This window comes from Pavona decussata, unplaced genomic scaffold (assembly GCF_977016875.1).
Source record: "Pavona decussata unplaced genomic scaffold, jaPavDecu1.1 SCAFFOLD_366, whole genome shotgun sequence".
In the NCBI taxonomy this organism is placed as follows: Eukaryota; Metazoa; Cnidaria; class Anthozoa; order Scleractinia; family Agariciidae; genus Pavona; species Pavona decussata.
In genome coordinates this window covers 3,628,549-3,645,940 of record NW_028145742.1, presented here as the reverse complement: position 1 = coordinate 3,645,940, position 17,392 = coordinate 3,628,549, and the positions used below count along the sequence as shown (strand labels likewise).

The 17,392-nt window shown below is 35.8% G+C and overlaps 1 protein-coding gene across 3 annotated transcripts in view; it reads left to right on the top strand.

Moving 5' to 3' along the window:
* Positions 1-17,392, top strand: part of LOC146452895 (calcium/calmodulin-dependent protein kinase kinase 1-like) — a 30,923-nt gene that overhangs the window by 9,316 nt on the left and 4,215 nt on the right. The window contains exons 1-19 of one of the 3 annotated variants that reach the window (XM_085097474.1): positions 1,691-1,947; positions 3,263-3,371; positions 3,633-3,714; positions 6,112-6,178; positions 10,224-10,686; positions 11,105-11,152; positions 11,563-11,616; positions 12,442-12,490; positions 13,047-13,150; positions 13,456-13,492; positions 13,789-13,810; positions 13,942-14,027; positions 14,333-14,406; positions 14,564-14,663; positions 15,140-15,219; positions 15,458-15,513; positions 15,819-15,836; positions 16,173-16,260; positions 17,126-17,254. In XM_085097474.1, coding sequence (XP_084953600.1) covers positions 3,705-3,714; positions 6,112-6,178; positions 10,224-10,686; positions 11,105-11,152; positions 11,563-11,616; positions 12,442-12,490; positions 13,047-13,150; positions 13,456-13,492; positions 13,789-13,810; positions 13,942-14,027; positions 14,333-14,406; positions 14,564-14,663; positions 15,140-15,219; positions 15,458-15,513; positions 15,819-15,836; positions 16,173-16,260; positions 17,126-17,254 — 1,485 coding nt within the window. In that variant the 5' untranslated portion in view covers positions 1,691-1,947; positions 3,263-3,371; positions 3,633-3,704. Of the gene's footprint in view, positions 1-1,689; positions 1,948-3,262; positions 3,372-3,632; positions 3,715-6,111; positions 6,179-10,223; positions 10,687-11,104; positions 11,153-11,562; positions 11,617-12,441; positions 12,491-13,046; positions 13,151-13,455; positions 13,493-13,788; positions 13,811-13,941; positions 14,028-14,332; positions 14,407-14,563; positions 14,664-15,139; positions 15,220-15,457; positions 15,514-15,818; positions 15,837-16,172; positions 16,261-17,125; positions 17,255-17,392 lie in introns of those variants that run through there. The other 2 variants (XM_085097475.1, XM_085097476.1) reach the window with 2 other exon arrangements.

Sequence of the window (17,392 nt, the reverse complement as noted above, 5' to 3'; positions counted from 1 at the left end):
GCAACAACATACTTGACCTTGTAATCACGAGCGTGCCGAACCGCCTCAATGTTACCGACATATTATTGTCTCCAAAAGATACGGGCCTTTTTTTTTACATACCATAGCGTCACTATTTTCCAGTTTAACACTTTTATAAAAGTCCCACCAATATCGGCCAGTGCATCCACTGAGCCAGGTAATTTTACGCCGTTAAGATATTCAGTTGAAAATCCATGGGAAATAGCCAATCTGTTTAACTCCTACTTCGGATGAGTTTTCGCCCATGACACTCCCTCCCCCCGCCCCCCGCTTCATCTGGAAGTGCTGCCAATGCACCAGCTTCTCATGATATGTCGGAATTAACGCTCACGGTTAGCGAAGTCCAATCCGTGCTCGAAGCCCTTGATGTCACGAAAGCCACCCGAGTGCACAGAGAATTACAGGCCCATCTCCTCAGTTACCGTCACTGGTATCCAAAGTCTTGGAGCGATGAGTATTTAACACTTCAAAGATAGACTGTACGAGGTGGTAACAGATTGTCAACATGGATCAAGAGAGGATGAAACTTGCATGGATTCATTAGAAGGAAATCATGCACCTCCAACCTTTTGGAAGGTTTGGACCACGTGAGCTCCCTACTACCTTATTCGTACTAATTTTAGCGGGCACTTAATTTCGCGAATTTGGAACACGAATATTTCGCGAGCATTCGCGATTTTGCAAAAAATAATAAATTTAGGGCCTTTAATTTCGCGAAAATTGACAAAAGACAGACCTAGAAAACCGTTTTTTATTGAATGATCATTAAATAACGATTGATTTACAATCATGATTTGCAATTACGTGACAGAAACAGCGTTGATAATCAGACAAATCAAGCAAATACTGCAAATCAATCAAATGCTACTCCAATATGGTACTTAATAAAAGTCAATGTAAAAGTCAATTGTAAAAATATGATTTTAAACACCTATGCCACACAGTTCGATGACTGCACAAAAGATGTTTTAAAAGAGCTACATGTACGAGAAGAAGAAATGAGTGATTCAGATGAAGAAAGTGCTGAAGTAGAAGATAAATAGACTGATGACAATTACCATGTAGCTAAAAACGCAATTAATCATTGATTAAAGCAATTATAGAAGTGTATTAAATTTCGCGTGTTTAATTTTCGCGTATCCTAATTTTAATTTCGCGATTTTTCACAAATCGCGAAATTAAAGCCTCGCGAAAATTAGTACGAATAAGGTAGTCGACGGAAACAGGTGGTCGTTATCTAGATGGATATGCCTAAGGCCTTCGATAAGGTGAACCATCAGGCTGCCTGCTGCTAAAATTGCACGAGTTCGGATTTAAAGGGAGCCTCTTGTAGTGGTTTAGCTCTTACCAGAGGGGGCGCTACCAACGTGTATATGTAACAGTGCTGGGTAAAACCTCTGATCCTCTGCCTGTCAGCTCCCGAGTACGTCAAGGCCCCGGGTCAAGGCTCCATCACACTTACAGCTGACATGATTTTCATTTTTTTAAAGTCTTGCTCGCTGGCAGTGAAGAGCGGGTATTTTTTTCCCAGGGATACTTAGCCTGCGAACGCAGACGATTAATTTTCTCTAAAAGGACGGTTGGGTACTTCTGTGTGAATGGATCCTATAGGTTTTATCCTATAGGCCTATAGAAGCCTGAGGTCACGTGTTTCCTGTATGGATCGAATAACGCGCGGGCTCAATATGACCAGTGCCTGAGAGATTTCGATTTGTTGTCGTCTTATTGACTCTCCACAACTTGCTTTAACCTTGAACAACAATTTGATTCAAACGAAAACTGTCGTTTTTACTGCGATATTGTGTTAAATAGATCTACTTAAAACGCAATGCAGCACAAGGCAATGGACGAGCGAGAAGAGTGTTTATCTTCGTAGCCAAGTTACAGATCAAAACAAGCTCGCTGTAATAGGCTTATTCACCAATGGTAAGCTAAAATATCCATTTACTTTCTTTGGTGTTTCTTTTGGGAAAAGCCTTATACGCTCCTCGTCTTGTTATTTTAAAAAGTTTTTTTGGAGTATTTTTGCTGTCTTTGACTCCTATAAAGCAATCCTGAGACACAAGATTTCATGATCATGACAGTGCAGTTGATTTTTCACTGATCATGAGGTTCGATCTGTTTAGTTCAGGGCAAATATACGAACTTCATATAGTTATGTTGTTGAGTTTGGTTTACTATACCCTTAACTAACGCTAGGTGGGAGTTCACATTCTAAGATCATGTTTACAACAACGCGAGTACGCGGTTCGTTATGTTACAAGTGCTCTCTTCACACATGACTGTTATTTGCAGGCGGGAGTGGGGGGGGGGGGGGGGGGCCCGCTCCATGTCTAGCATGTGCATTATGCTAGAATGAAATAGGACTTGAAATTTAAAAAAGTAAACTCTTTGGTAGCATACAGGGTGCTAATCATGTAAAAAGTATAATTCCATATAACATCACATTAAATGTGATGATATGGAAAAAGGGAATTACCGGTATATACTGGTCAACATGCACCCCCTCTCCCCGGGCATTTGACACCTTTGCCTTCCTGGGGGTGGGGAATTTGATCCCCATGCATAAGGGGTGGGGAAATTGAACCCTATCCTCGATGTCATATGACATGTCTCTGTGCGTGCAGTCGAGGTATGAATCATTCATAGCAGAGGTCGACATGTCGATTTTGTCTGATTTTAAATGGACAGATTATGTCTTCATGCAGCGCCGCTGCGCCAAGATACAATTTATAGTAAAAGCTTAAATAATCTGGGTTAATCTTACTCCAAACACACAAGCTTTAATGAAACATATTATCCTCCAAAATTATTAGCTCTTTGAAAGAGGCCAAGACTGCAAAAACAGCTGTTTTTACAATATGAGTAATATACTAATTTGTTGTTTTTGTTGTGCTGTTTAGTTTTCCTTGTTGACTCATCTGATAAAAATAGCAAAATGTTTAATGTTTTTAAGTATTATACACTGTCAAAGCTCACTGGATTCAGCTGCTTTGTATACAGATGACTTACTGACTTAGTTCCTTATCTCCTCTGGGAGAATAGGGTCGTTTTTTTGTATACAGATAAGCTTGTTATAATATGTTGTAGCATCCACTGCCTCCGAAAAAAAAAACCTAGACTGACATTGCAAAGTAACTACTCATTGAATTGAGTAAGTTATGTTTTGATGTCTTTATTGTGTTGTTTGTATAAACACTTTTCCCTCCTTATTTGTTTGTTTTTGTTTTTGTTTTTTCAGGGACATATACATAGCTGAGATACCAGTTTGGCTGATATGTAGAATTCACTGGAGTTTTACCCTCTTGTGTTACAAAATGGTGTCATCTCATTCTGAACTGAAATGTGAAGTAAGTGTTATGATGAGAAACTTGTTGCCTTGATTGGAATGTCCCTTCTTGGTATCCAGATATCAAGTTGGTGATGGCGATAAATAATCCTTGTTCTCTTCTTCTGGCTTGACCCAGACTTGGGTCTTTGCAGTTTATCTTGTTCTCCCAGACACCCACTTAAATTACGGTCACTCCATGAAAATATGGGAAGCATTTTCTGTTAGTTTATTACTTATTATCAGATGTTTTGGTTAACTTGCTCTTTGCTTTCTTTTTTAGATTCCTACTTTTACAATCTGGTGTGAATACAGATAGTTTTTTAACATATCGTCAGACAATCCTTTTGTCACAATGGGAGCAGGTATGATAACCAGCTTGTCTACCCTTGACATCATCCTGGGTTTTTTTCTGAATGAGATGCTCCATAGGATGCTAGGTTCATCGTGTCCTTAAAACCCATGAATTGTAAGCACCATCTAGAGTATGGTATATTCACTTGTTGGAAGTTTGGAACACTGGTAATGGCAGTAATTCATTCTTGACCTTTGGAAACATGACAAACGGCCTTCGCTCGAAACGTCATAGACATGTCATTCCACACCTCTTTTAATATTCACTGTAACCCTAGCCTCCCACGCAGTCGTTTTTGGGAGACTCGTATAACCTCCTCCCCACAAACGCCTGCTCACCCAAGCGCCACATTCCTTTCTGCCGCTAAGCCAATCACAGTGAACCTTCTAAAACATGGAAGGTTGACCTTGACCTCAGAATGCCTCTCACGGGAATAGTGAAAAACATCACAGGGGAGACAGAACTTGACCGAGCTTACATGAGCTTTCAGCACCGTGTGCTCTACATTCAAAATTTTTCGTTCAAACGTATCAACTGACTGCAGTCAAAGAATTCGTGACTGGAAATAGTAATATGTTCGTCAATTTGCCGAACTGTTACGCAAAGTCGCTTTAATATTTATCAAGCTTTGCCTTCAATCTTGTCGACCTTGTTGGTGTGGAGGAAACCGAAATATTACCCAACATGTCGGTAAACTTTAAAGATTTTGCAGTTGAAACTCGCCTTGTTGTTGCAATTTGTTGGGGGGCATGTGCGACATTTTCGACAAGGACCACACAAGCTGATCGGCTCTTTGTGGTTTAACTTTCCATTTAATAGTCTTTAATAGACTGATAAATACTGCAGATCTTCCCTTGATACCTTCTACATTCTTCTTTGCTTTCTCAAATCGAGTTAGTCTCTCGTAGGACTTCGTACAAACAAACAAATCTTCTCCAGTCAGTTTCTGCACCCATAAGAGGTGATATCTTCACCGACTGTCAACTCAATCAGGCGGGGAAGAGCGATTACACTTTCCTGAAGATTTTGACCCTCTCTGCAGATAACGTTGACAAAACGTCGCACAATAAGTGCTTGTATTCACATTCGATATTTGTTTTGGTCTTTCAGCCATAACCAGCCATTCCAGAAGTGAAAAAATATATATATTCCACCTTAACTCACACATCTCTCAAGACTGTACCAGAGACCATACAAAGCTCGCAGGAAATGGAAGAACAATTTGATTTGATGTCATTTATTAGACAGTGCCTCGATGGTGATTGGCTAGGGTGCTTGGGGAGTAAAACAATGGGATAGGAATGTGGCGCTTGGGTGAGCAGGCGTTTGTGGGGAGGAGGTAATACGAGGCCCCTAAAACCAATGCGTGGGAGGCTACTGTAACCCTAGTCTGTTTCCTTCTTTTCTAGTTGTTGGACTACACAATTGTACATCTTGCCAAATGAAATAAACCCCCTCTCTGTTATTTATTAACCCCCCCCCCCCCCCCCCCTCTGCTTTAGCTCCTCCCCGAGACCTTGCTCAAACATGTTTGAAATAAACAAAACCTCTGTGGGGTGGGGGTGGGGGTTAATAGAGGATTTACAGTGTGTTTGGGAAAGTCTGTTGTTTTAAGGTAGTATTTTTTATTTTTATTTTTAAAAGTACCACACATTATTTACAACACTAACACTGTTTACAATACTAACATTACTTACAAAACTAATAGTTTTTGCTATACTGTAGTACTTACTGCTTACTATATCGTAACATTACTTACAATACTACCTTTACTTATGATACTAACATAACTTACAATATTAACATTACTAACTAACAACACTACACATTACTATCAAAATGTCACTGTTCCTGAGGAACGTAACACAACTGTGATAATTGCTCTAAAAAAATGCATGAAATACTTAACAAACAAGATAACGACTCAAGATGGCATAATTGAGGGGCCTTGTGGTAGGTTATTCAATGCAACTTCTGATTTGCGTGACAAAAACAATCTCACTTATCTCCCCAGCACTACGAGCTGAATGCTAGACAGCACGTGCTGGATCAGACAAAAGTATTGAACGAGCAGGCGATAAACAAAAGCAAAAACATGAACAAGCTTGGGGGAAGTCGCGCACAGACTTAACCCGCAACACGTAGGAGTGACCCTAGTTTATTAAAAGCAAGGAACGCAACCAACCCATTGCTAAATGGGAGGGTGGGAGGGAGAAAACGTTTGACAAATAAAATGACAGCAAATACTGACTACACTGCACAACAGAACTGAAATTGAACCTTGAACAGTTTGAGGGTAGTCATAGTCAACACAAAATGATACCTTGCCAGGCAGAGATGAAATTGCAAAATAACGACAAAGTAGAAAGAAAACTTCTTATTTATGTACCTTTATTTTTGTTGACAGCATGCACAAGTAATTCGTGCAAAATTGTCCCCACAAGGCAGGACAAAATATCTGGTACTAGTAATGGGTAAGTTTTTTCCTTTAATTTATATTTCATTTGCACTCAGCTTCAGGATTGTATTATTTGTTTCACTTTCAGCACCAGAACATTTTCATAGACAAATGAGAGTGGACATGCATGTATTAATACATAATACATAACTTAGGTTGAATAGTGAACAACATACATCTTAGATAGGCATCTGCCTTAAAGAATAATTTAGCTAACAGTTTGTGTAAAAAATATTGCCTTCAAACAATAAAAGATTTGTGGTAATTGTCTTATAAATTGGTAATGAAGTGCACAGTGATAATTTGCTTGCATTTGTATAATGATTTGTTTTCAGTAATCATTTTTGTCGACTCAATAAATGTTAATTTTATTTACTATTTTAAAAGTTGTTTAAGCTGAGAAAAGTGTTTAAAAACTCATTCACTGAAAAAAAAAAATTTTTAACCAGAGTCCCATAAACACCCATTTTTATGTGCTGATTGAATGAATTCATTCTGATCAGACAAAAGCCATAAAATTTTAATTGTGTCTTGTGGAAATTATTCTGTCAAGCAAAGTCAATAATTATTTGTTTCAAGAGACTCTATATATGCAAATGTAATTTTTGTTTAACGGAAAATAACAGAGCATGAGTGACATTGAGACTTTGCATTTAATATTTTTTCCTCTTCAGTTTTTTTTAAGCTTGAGGTAAAGTGTAGAATAGTAATTTCACTTCAGAAGGCTGTCCATAGTGAGTTGGGATTATAGTTATTGTAACATATACAAATGTCTTCAAGTTTCGATTTACAAGATAAAGCACATGGCAAGTGAGTCTTAAAACATCTCACCTTATTTATCTTTGTCATAATAAGAAATGTTTAAGTTATTTAATAGACAAATACATCCTAGTCAATGACTTTCTGCCCATGTTAAGATAATATGTACCTTAAGCATTGACTAGCACAATAATGATTTATGATGGGCCAAGATGTTTTACATAAAGGATTAGTTTAAAAAACACAGTAGAAAGGAACATAATTTATTCAATTCAATTCAATTTTTATTCACACTTATTCTCAAGAAATACAATATATTTTTTATAGTAAGAAAAAAATAAACATGCAGAGCAATTTATTTATGGTGATCTTTAATGCCGCCTGTAAATACTGCCAGACAGTGGACTTAATTAAGCACAAGTTTTCATAGTCTATACCTTTTGAACAAAAGTAGTAAACATTTGTTTACCAATCTAACAAGATTTGTATGAGTTGAGTTGAAACTCCATTGGATGCCTTATTAAATCTCTTCTTTTTTATATTAAGCTTTTAATACATAGTGTTCACTAGTTTAACCTTGTTATTGCTCAGAAAAATCCTCTTTTTCCCCAGGGGCAAAAAAATGTTGTTTTGGTTTTGGTGGAGGGAGGAGGAGTTACATCTATTTATCTATGTCATGCAAAAATGCGATCACCACAGGATTTAATACAACAGCTGGTCTGCATACAATATCCGGTCACATTCACTGCCTAATTAATGAAAAATTAAGGTGTAATTCCATGTTATTTATGTAGGTCATCTGGAAAAGATGCAGATACATTTTATTTTCTAAGAAAAGTGTAATTTTGACATGATTCCTTACAGGGAAAATTCATTTCCCATCAATTTATCCATTTTCAAGTACTTAATACATTTCACACACAGATCCTCCCTTCTTGTAAACAGGCCCTTATCTTTAGTTGGAACTGAATGTTGCATTTTCATTTCTCACTAAATGTAAAGCTTTGCGATCAGCACAACACAGGGAGGCTACTGTACCTTTGAATAACAAGGCAATTGCAACTTAGGAGAACGAGTTCACTGACGTTGGTAATGACTAAGATCTATATCCACCAATCACAACAGGCACAGTCATGGAAGCAACCTTTTGAGGCCATTAGTTTTGTTTTCATCTGCCAGATTTTGTCAGGTGCAGAACACTGTTTTGTCAACCATGCAGTTTCAGTTTTGAACCCCTCTTGTCACAATGAATTTGAGTTGTGAAATGATGACATTTTTCTTCTAGTGATCAATGTTCTGTGGGAAGACCAGGGAATTACTATTCATGGCAATAACAGACAAATAATAATTTTTGTGAGAAAATTTCGGATTGAAAAATCCCACAAATTGTAATTTCTTGTTTTATTTTGTTTATGAGCAATTTGATCCAGTTTAATAGTTTTCTTAAAATTTCTTCATTTATAAGCAGCCCTCACTTTTGTAAGAGTTTTAATAATAAAGCCAGCCAGAAAAAAAATAAGAGTGACCGTCACCTTAACACTTTTGGCCGTCAATTGTAGTCATTCATAATAATTGTTAGTCCAGACAAATACCATAAATGTAGGCAACTGTTTGATCTCAATTAACTGTGAAAGAAGAGACACTAAAGGAAGTGTTTTGGTTGTCAATCAAGTAATCATCATCATCATCATCATCATCATCAATCTCTATTTACCCTCGGATTGTAGAGTAGCTTAATGCAGCTAATGCATGCTTGCCATTGCACCTGAAGGTAGGTGCATTAATTACTATGCATCTGTATTGTTTATTTGTGAGTTTGCATGAGCTTACAAGTACTGTGCATGTTGATTTAATTCTGAATTATTAATCCTTTTTTGGTAAACTTTAGTACCATGAAAATGGATTTTGGATTTCAGGTTGATAACTAAGTAAAAGTTGTTTTCTTTAATAAAGCCTTGCTCCAAATAGCTTTAAACCAATTTGCTTCAATTGGTAAGAAAATTGATTAGAATACATTGTCATGATTGTGTTTGATGGTATGTTCAAATTAGAAAATGTCAGTATCCTAATAATGTCTGAACAGTTTATCCACCTTACTTATGCTATTTTAATTTCATTTATGCTAATTTTAAGAGTTACAAAAGAAAAGTTAATTGTTGAACACACGAGCTTAATGTACCTTTGTTATGCAAATAATCCTTTCCATTTAGTAAATGCAAAATACCAAACACTGCATAATAATAGAACTAAGTAAAGTACAGAACAGCAGAAACAAAAGAAAATTCAATGTCATTGTTATTAAAGAGCTAGATGCACCCTCTCTGGAAATTTATTTAGTGAACTTTTTAATGCTTGTGTGTGTAGCTGTGTTCATTTAATGAACTGGATTAAGAAACATTTCAGGTTTGTGTGCACTGTAGTTATATTTATGCAATCTGTTTTCTATTGTGAACAAGTTTTATGCCTTTTGGGGTAGAAATTTGATGTGTGTTGTCTGTTTTTGAAAATGTATTAGTCAGGCAACTTGTTTCAATCCTAGAAGAGGTTATTTCAACTACAATGTTTTTGTAGCATTAACATTACCTTAAGTTTGCAGTTGCTTCAGTCAACTACAGTTACAATATGCAGAAGAAGTCATTCTTTTTGTAACTATAAATCAAGTATACAGTGTATTACTGTATGTGTAAAATAGGTTAGGGTTGTTTTTGAAATAACTGACCCTCACAAAAATTATTGAATCAAGGTATGACTCTATCGTATATCTTCCAGTTGGTTGCAACCTAGTTAGTTTTGTAGAAATGTGATTGATTAAGGAAAACTGGCTTGTTTTGGTAAACTATCTATATTGAATCAAGGCTCTCAAGGACCCACTTGGCAAAAAACCATAAGTTAGGAACCCAATATGTCAAGTGTTACATGTAGGTGCTGCTGCAAAAAATTTAGGTGCCCAGAGCATTTTCTTGGGTGCCCCAGGCTAGCAGGATCCTGTTAGGCATTGACTGTCTGTTAAGTATTATTTTGTTATCATCTAAGGGGCCTATGTCAGGGGACAGGATTGAGGGGAATACTTTGACAGACTTCTTTGGGAAATATGTGGCTGAAGGGAATATAAATCCATTGTTTTTCTATTATTATCAGCTATTATTTCAGCCCTGTTCTTACCTTTTGCATTTAAAGATGCCAACAGCTTTTGAGACAGTTGTTAATACCAATAATTATTATTGGTGCAGTTTATTCAACATGATCACTTGGGAAAACAAGCCATGTGAAAAATAGCTAAATAAATATATTTATTTCCACAGGACTGTCAGCCGTCAGCCTAGTGAAAGTAATGGTCATGCCATAAGGAAAAGCGATGGTGGATCAAGTCTCACAAAGCACAACAAAGTATTTGCAGCCGAGAGCCATGACAACAGGAAATGTCATTCCAACAAATCTCAGAATAGCAAAGAAGAGATTTTGATAAAGAAAGATTCAGGTTTACAGAATCCTTCTCCCAAGACAGAAGTTAGTGCAGTGAATGGAAGCAGACATGTCTCAGAGAATTCACAGGCTGGTTTAGGATGTGGATTAGAGGAAAGTTTTGCATCATTGCGTCGTAGCTCAGCTACTCCTGACTTGCTGAATACCAGTAGTGTGTTTGATCCATGTGAAATACCGCGTATTTCCTCCAAACCTAGCAGCGCAGGGACACAAACATCCTCACCTCGGCTAAGGAGACCCCCAACTAAGGAATCACGAAGTGTATCAATTTGTGAAACAGATGTATGTATAACAATTTATCAAGTTTCCAACAATATTTTTACTCTTCTTTTTAATTGAAATTCTTGCCTTTTTATACACCTTTTTAATGTAATGTATTGTGAGTGGAGAGGAGAGGCATACTTGAGTATGTAGTAAAAGGTGTGTGTATGAACATCTTTCTTTTGTTGACCCACAAGCATCGTGACAAAATTGATTTCTAGTGCCTCTAGGATTTATCCAATGCAAACTTCAAGAGGATTTAAAGACATTTTGTCATGAAAGCAGGTTTTTAGGTGAAAAATATGTTCTGTCCATCCCTGCCATCTATGCAAGATGGCTGTACCGTCATGACTGCCACCCAGGGTACGTCACCCCTGCAATGCATGTGATGTGCTGCATAATGGTGATATTGCATTTTATGTTATTTTGCTCCTATTAGAACTTTGTGCAGCTTAATCAGTACAGACTTATGGATGAAATAGGAAAGGTATGTTTAATTCTGTTAATGCCACTTTTTTGCATTAAATTATGTATAGACTAAGAAAACTATTTATTAAAGCAAGAAAGCCATCTGATCATCACTCTGTTTGGCATAATTATGGGGGACACCTGCCTTCTTCAGTTACATGACAGTTTAAGCTTCGCTTATCTTGAGATAAGTGGTTCACACTGGATTGAAGTAAAGAATTATCTCCGGATTCATAATGTGATGTAAACTGTAACGAATCTGTTTAATGCCTTGTCAGAAAACTGGCACTTAATGGTGAAAGGGTTGAAGATTTATTAATATTAAGGTGAATTTTGTTAAAGAAATCCAGTGGTGATTATATGAAAGTGTATGCTGTAGGAAACAACATGCAATAAAAGCCTGTTCTCTGGTCATTGTTTGTTTTATAGGGTTCATATGGAGTTGTCAGGCTCTGCTATTCAGATTTTGATCAAACAAATTATGTGAGTATGTCTGTTGCGATTAACTGTTTTGCAATTAATTACTTACTAGACCAGAGAATAATATTTCAAATTAATAGCAATAACTGAAGGGTACACAGTTGTACTTTTGGCTATTGCCTAAGCAGCAACTAAATATCATTTAAAAGTAGTTGAACAGAATGTTACTTAAAAATATTGAGGGGCCATAGCCAGGATGAAACATAGTTAAAATTTAAGAAAGCGATCTCTGGCTAAAATGAGTAAAAGAAACTGAGCTTTCGACTGCCCGAACTGCAGTCTTTGATGGGTAAAATGAGTGATAAGAAAGCGATGAAAAAAAAAATTTTAAACAAAAAACGTGAATTGCGAAATAATAAAAATGTAAATAATTATGAAATGTTACTATTGAGCACTTTAGCACTTTAAGGGTCATGAGTTTGGACTCTTGTCAGGTACTTAGATCCATGCTAATGTCAGGCTGTCATTGTGTGTTAATATGTATTTATAACAGCAAGTTGCAGAGAACTGACTCTTAATGATTGGTAATGTAGTTTGCTTTTAACAACTTGTATTGAATCATGTAGACAACCTTTTCCTTTGTTTCCATTGTTATCCCATTAAGTTTTCACAAAATTATTGTAAACTGCAGAGTGTTATAAAGGATAGTCATGTTTTCTTTTATGGTTTAAGTCGACAAATATTAATGATAATCATAATATTATTGCATTTGTTGTGCCTAAGTTGGAATGGATAGTACTGATGCAAACCATGCAATATTAATGACTAGCTAACAGAGAATGCTGATGACAAGAACTATAGAATGTTATAATACATTTCTGTTGGCAGGCAATGAAGATCATATCAAAGAAAAGAGTAATGAGAAAGGCTGGTTTAAGTAAGCAAAGCATCTTCACATTGAAATAACCTGCAATTTGATTTCCTTAATGCATATTAAGAAGTTGATCTTTTCTCATTTCAAAAGATTAAAACTGAAGTTAATTTCAGAACTTTCTTTGGCCTGTTTTTCGAATTTTTATAATATTTTTATTATTCTTCTGTTGGTATGAGTTCTCCCATTCATCATCAAAGCAAACTTATTTTAAAAAAGGTGCTCTTGTAGCAGGCTTCACTTCGATAAAATTTGGTAATTAAGCAAGGCTAGAAAAGCCTAAAGCATTGGTCTGTCAAATGACCCTTTTGTTTTCCCTTTTATACTAAAAATTAATTCTTAGCTGTCTTCTTGGAGAAAAGTGTTTTAAATTTTTACATGATTTTCTGAAGCAGTAGTACATCATTGTATTTTTGTAGTAACCAGTGTCACATTCTTGAAAAATTGTATGTATTTTTTTATAACTGCTATGATTCCAGTGTAGTTAACAACAGTAAATCGTGGAAAGCGTTGACAATAATATTGATTGTTGTGGATTGTCCCTCTTCTATTTCCATTACAGGAAGACCTGGTGAAAAGGGAAAGAACTCAGGATTGGAAAGCTTGCAAAGAGAAATTGCTATTCTTAAAAAAGTTGACCATCCCTATATTGTAAGCCTTTACGAGGTAATTGTCTTCTGATGACCACAGAAACTTTTACATAATGTATTACCAAACAGCTGTTGCACTGTAGCGAATATTTTAAGTTTTACCTACTCCCGTCCTGGACAAAAGTCCCCTTTGGCCGCAAATGATCTTTTTTCTTCATCCTAACTTGTCATGTTCTGTATTTGGACACTGGCTTGAGTAGCAGGGAAACTCTTAAAATTTAAGAGAGATCTGTTCTTTTTAATGCTTTTTCTGTCAAGTATACCATGGACATATGGCACCTGTTCTTGTTCCTCATATGCATATTTAACCTTCCTTGTCAGGTTTTAGATGATCCATCTGAAGATAATCTTTATCTTGGTATGTACAGTTATACAGAGTTTTACCATTATGCTGTTTTTCTTGCTCTTGCTGCTGTTAAAAATTCTCAGATAATTCATTGCCTTTATTTTCAAGAGTAACAGTTTACCCTCACAGTGCTTCCCACATCTGAGGCAAATGTTAAATATTAATTATCACTGGTGCCTGGCAAAGTGTTAAGAGGGTTGAACCAGGTACATGTGAGAGCCTCCTCAGTCGACAAGATCTATATTATGTGACTTGAATTGTAAATATTATTTTCATCATTCAGTAACTATTTGTTTGTTTATCCTTAGTGTTTGAGCTTATGGACAGAGGGTAAGTATCAATAGCAATGCAATTTCTTGGACATTTCATTTTCAGCTGAGTGGTGTTCTTTTGTCTTACATCTTACTACATGATTTTATCCTTTTCCTTATGGTTGCATAAATGTTGCTTTTTCAATCCAGGGAGGTGATGGAGGTGCCTGGTAAACCTCTGTCTGAGCAAGATTCCAGGAAATACTTCATAGATGTTGTCTTAGGAATTGAATACTGTAAGTCTGAGACCTTGTTTGAAATCAGGTATAATCTAGGTACATGATGCATGAAAGATAATACTATCGTAGGAGAAGAAACTTATGACTGAGCTGTCAGGACCCTCCAGGTGAGCTACGTAATTGTTTGCTCATTTTTTATGGGGTCACTGACTCACAACCCAGTAGTTGTGCATGACGAATCCAAGTTCAGATGTAACAATACATTAAGAATATTGTTATAACTATTAGGCTGTGTATCCATTTGTCTTTCTTTCTTTCTTTCTTTCTTTCTTTCTTTCTTTCTTTCTTTCTTTGTATTACAGTACACTATCAGAAAATTGTTCATAGGGATATAAAGCCATCAAATCTTCTACTGGGCGAGGATGGTCATATCAAGGTAAGAATTCTCCCCATAGCATCCTCTTAATAGATAACAAGGTAATGTTTGCTTGTTTGAATTTTACCACAGCTCGTTCTGACTTTCATTAGCTTGTTATTAACATCCTCAGTGGTTGACAGTTTCCATAATAATTTTTCACTTGTGTTTATAACAGATTGCTGATTTTGGTGTCGCTGATGTGTTTGAAGGAGATGATGCACTCTTAAATAAAACTGCTGGATCTCCAGCTTTTATGGCTCCAGAATCACTTCAAAGTAAGAATAGAATGTAATGTGCTTTTGATCATTGCATGTTAAAAACCGCAATATAAATTATTATTATTATTATTATTATTATTATTATTATTATTATTATTATTATTATTATTATTATTATAATAATTGTTATTGTTATTGTTATTGTTATTGTTATTATTATTATTATTATTATTATTATTATTATTATTATTATTAGAGACTTTGTTTAACTTTTTTAAATCTGTTGTTTCAAAGGACTTTGCCTTTTAAAATAATTAACATGTTATCAGCATATTGTTTGGGGATTTTCAACAATCATTTGGCTCTGTACAAGTGCTGTAGTTCTAAACAAGCACATGCGTGTTTTAAATTAAACCAAATTGTTACTGCTTTTTTTCAATGATTATTACTAGAAAATATAAATTGTTACTTGTTACTACATAATATTTTGTAGTAAAAATGATTAATTTCTCCAACTTCTGATCTTGTGTCAGATTCACGTGACAAGTACAGTGGAAAGGCAGCTGACATATGGGCCTTAGGAGTCACTCTCTATTGCTTTATATTTGGCAAGGTAGTTATCAGTGCTGGCAAGGCCAGTCTTCACATGTGTGTCTGAAACTAAATGTTCCTTATGGCAGACAAACCTGTTCTTTATGGTGTCCATCTTAGAGAGAGCTAACCTCATACCAATTAATGCATTTTCATGTTGTTTGTTTTGAACAGAGACAGCAAGCAATGCGTTAATGTAATTTTTACCCATCATTTCAAGACAAGCAAGAACAGTTTTTTAATATGTGTTTTCTTTTCAGGTTCCATTTGATGATGTAAACAGGATGGGCCTCTATGAAAAGATCAGAACTGAAGAGTAATAATATTTACTTCCATTTGTTTAAAAAAATTTGTTCTTGTTTCTGAATGTTGTTATAATAATAATAATTATAATCAAATAATAATTATTTGGGTGAAGCCTACCACTTCAATTCACCCTTTAGTTTTTGTTTTCTGATACACGAAGTAGAAAAACTTTGTTAATATAGCCAGATTTGTTTGATCTTTTTATGTCCAAATTAACAGGTTTCTGCTATTTAAAGTCACCTTTCAAACTGTATGTTGAGAACTTTGGTATTAATATTTTTTTCCTTTCCTTTCATGTTTTGGTGTTTCTGGCAGACTGTCCTTTCCAGAGGAGTAAGTGTGCTTACTCTGTTACTTATTACATACTTTCTTTGTAAACATCAAGCTACTGAACAAACTTAAGAAAATTAAAGCCACACTTGTGCAGGGAACTTTGCATGATTTTTGTTTCTTCTAGCAAAAGCCATGGACTAGGGAGTAGTTCTTACCCTTCAACAATCAACACTGGATTTCTCATCAAAATAATTAAGGCTTCTTGAAGGCTGTTTGTCAGATCTCCAGGAAAATTCTGGAGCCCCAGGTCATAAAAAAATGCAAACTTTTTTTTATTAGTAAAGGTACTGCTATACAAACGCAAAGTGGATAAATTGCATTGTTATCCCTTTGCAGGCCACCATTAAACCCACAGTTAGAAGATCTTCTTCTACGACTGTTAACAAAAGACCCAAATGAAAGAATCACCGTCAAAGGAATCAAGGTTTGTGTGATAAGTACTCAGAATGAGACAAATGTACATTGTACTATTTTCTTTAGCAGCCATCCTTTGGATCCTCAGACAACACTTCTTATCACTGAAGTGTGGCATGGTGATCCAATCAACAACTGCAAAGAAGATTGAAAAATCTAACATTTTGCAAAACTCTGCTGTCTGGACAAATTGGACACTTGTTCTGAAGCTAGTCCAGTTTTGCATTCATAGTGACCCTGTGTAAACACCTCACTTTATCATAGTACAGCTTTCAGCTTCTGAATATACAGTGAAATTGTATTCTTAGCCATTCTCTAATTGCAATGACTTTAGCTAATAAAACTTGCAATAGTTGGTAGTTTCTTTGTCATTTAGTTTTATTCAATGATTAACGCAGATGAATGAAAATAAAGTCCTTCTCTGAAGGCACATGCACTATATTGTACCCATTTCTGTAGACCAATCCAAAGATTGCAACCATCCCAAAGACCCTTGGGCACTTGCATCCTCGAAAGCAGTGCACAGTATGAGGAAAGTGTGTGATTCTATGACAAACACTTGTTATAAGGATGTATTTAATTTTTAATGGTACACCCATTATAGGAGCCTATTTAATAATTAATGTCAGGGGCACATTCTCATTACTTGTAGAAATTTAGGAGCACAAACATTTTAATGGTCTAGAACTTTAAGCTTTTAATGGGGCACAAAATAGGCTTTTATGTGCACCCGTATTGTCACTTGTGTACGCAAATGAAAGGACATGCAGGTAATTTTTGGGGGAACTAGTGACCTCTAATTTTGTGATTTTTCTTTACATTTGATATCCTTAAGCTGTTCTTGGTAATGTCTGGTCACGTTTTTATAACTACAGGAGCATCCTTGGGTTACACGTGGTGGGAAGTGTCCTTTGCCATCCACTGAAGAGAACTGTCCTGACATTGTAGTCACTGATTATGACATTCAGAATAGTGTTAAGACTATTCCAAAAATCAAGACTTTGGTAAGGATCATCTTTCACCACTTTGGTGTTTTCTTGCAATTTACCATGAAAGAGAGTTGTGTTTTAAAGTTTGTTGTTTTCACTGTCTTGTCCTATTAATATACTGTTCAAAAATCAACAAACAGTGCAAATATGGCC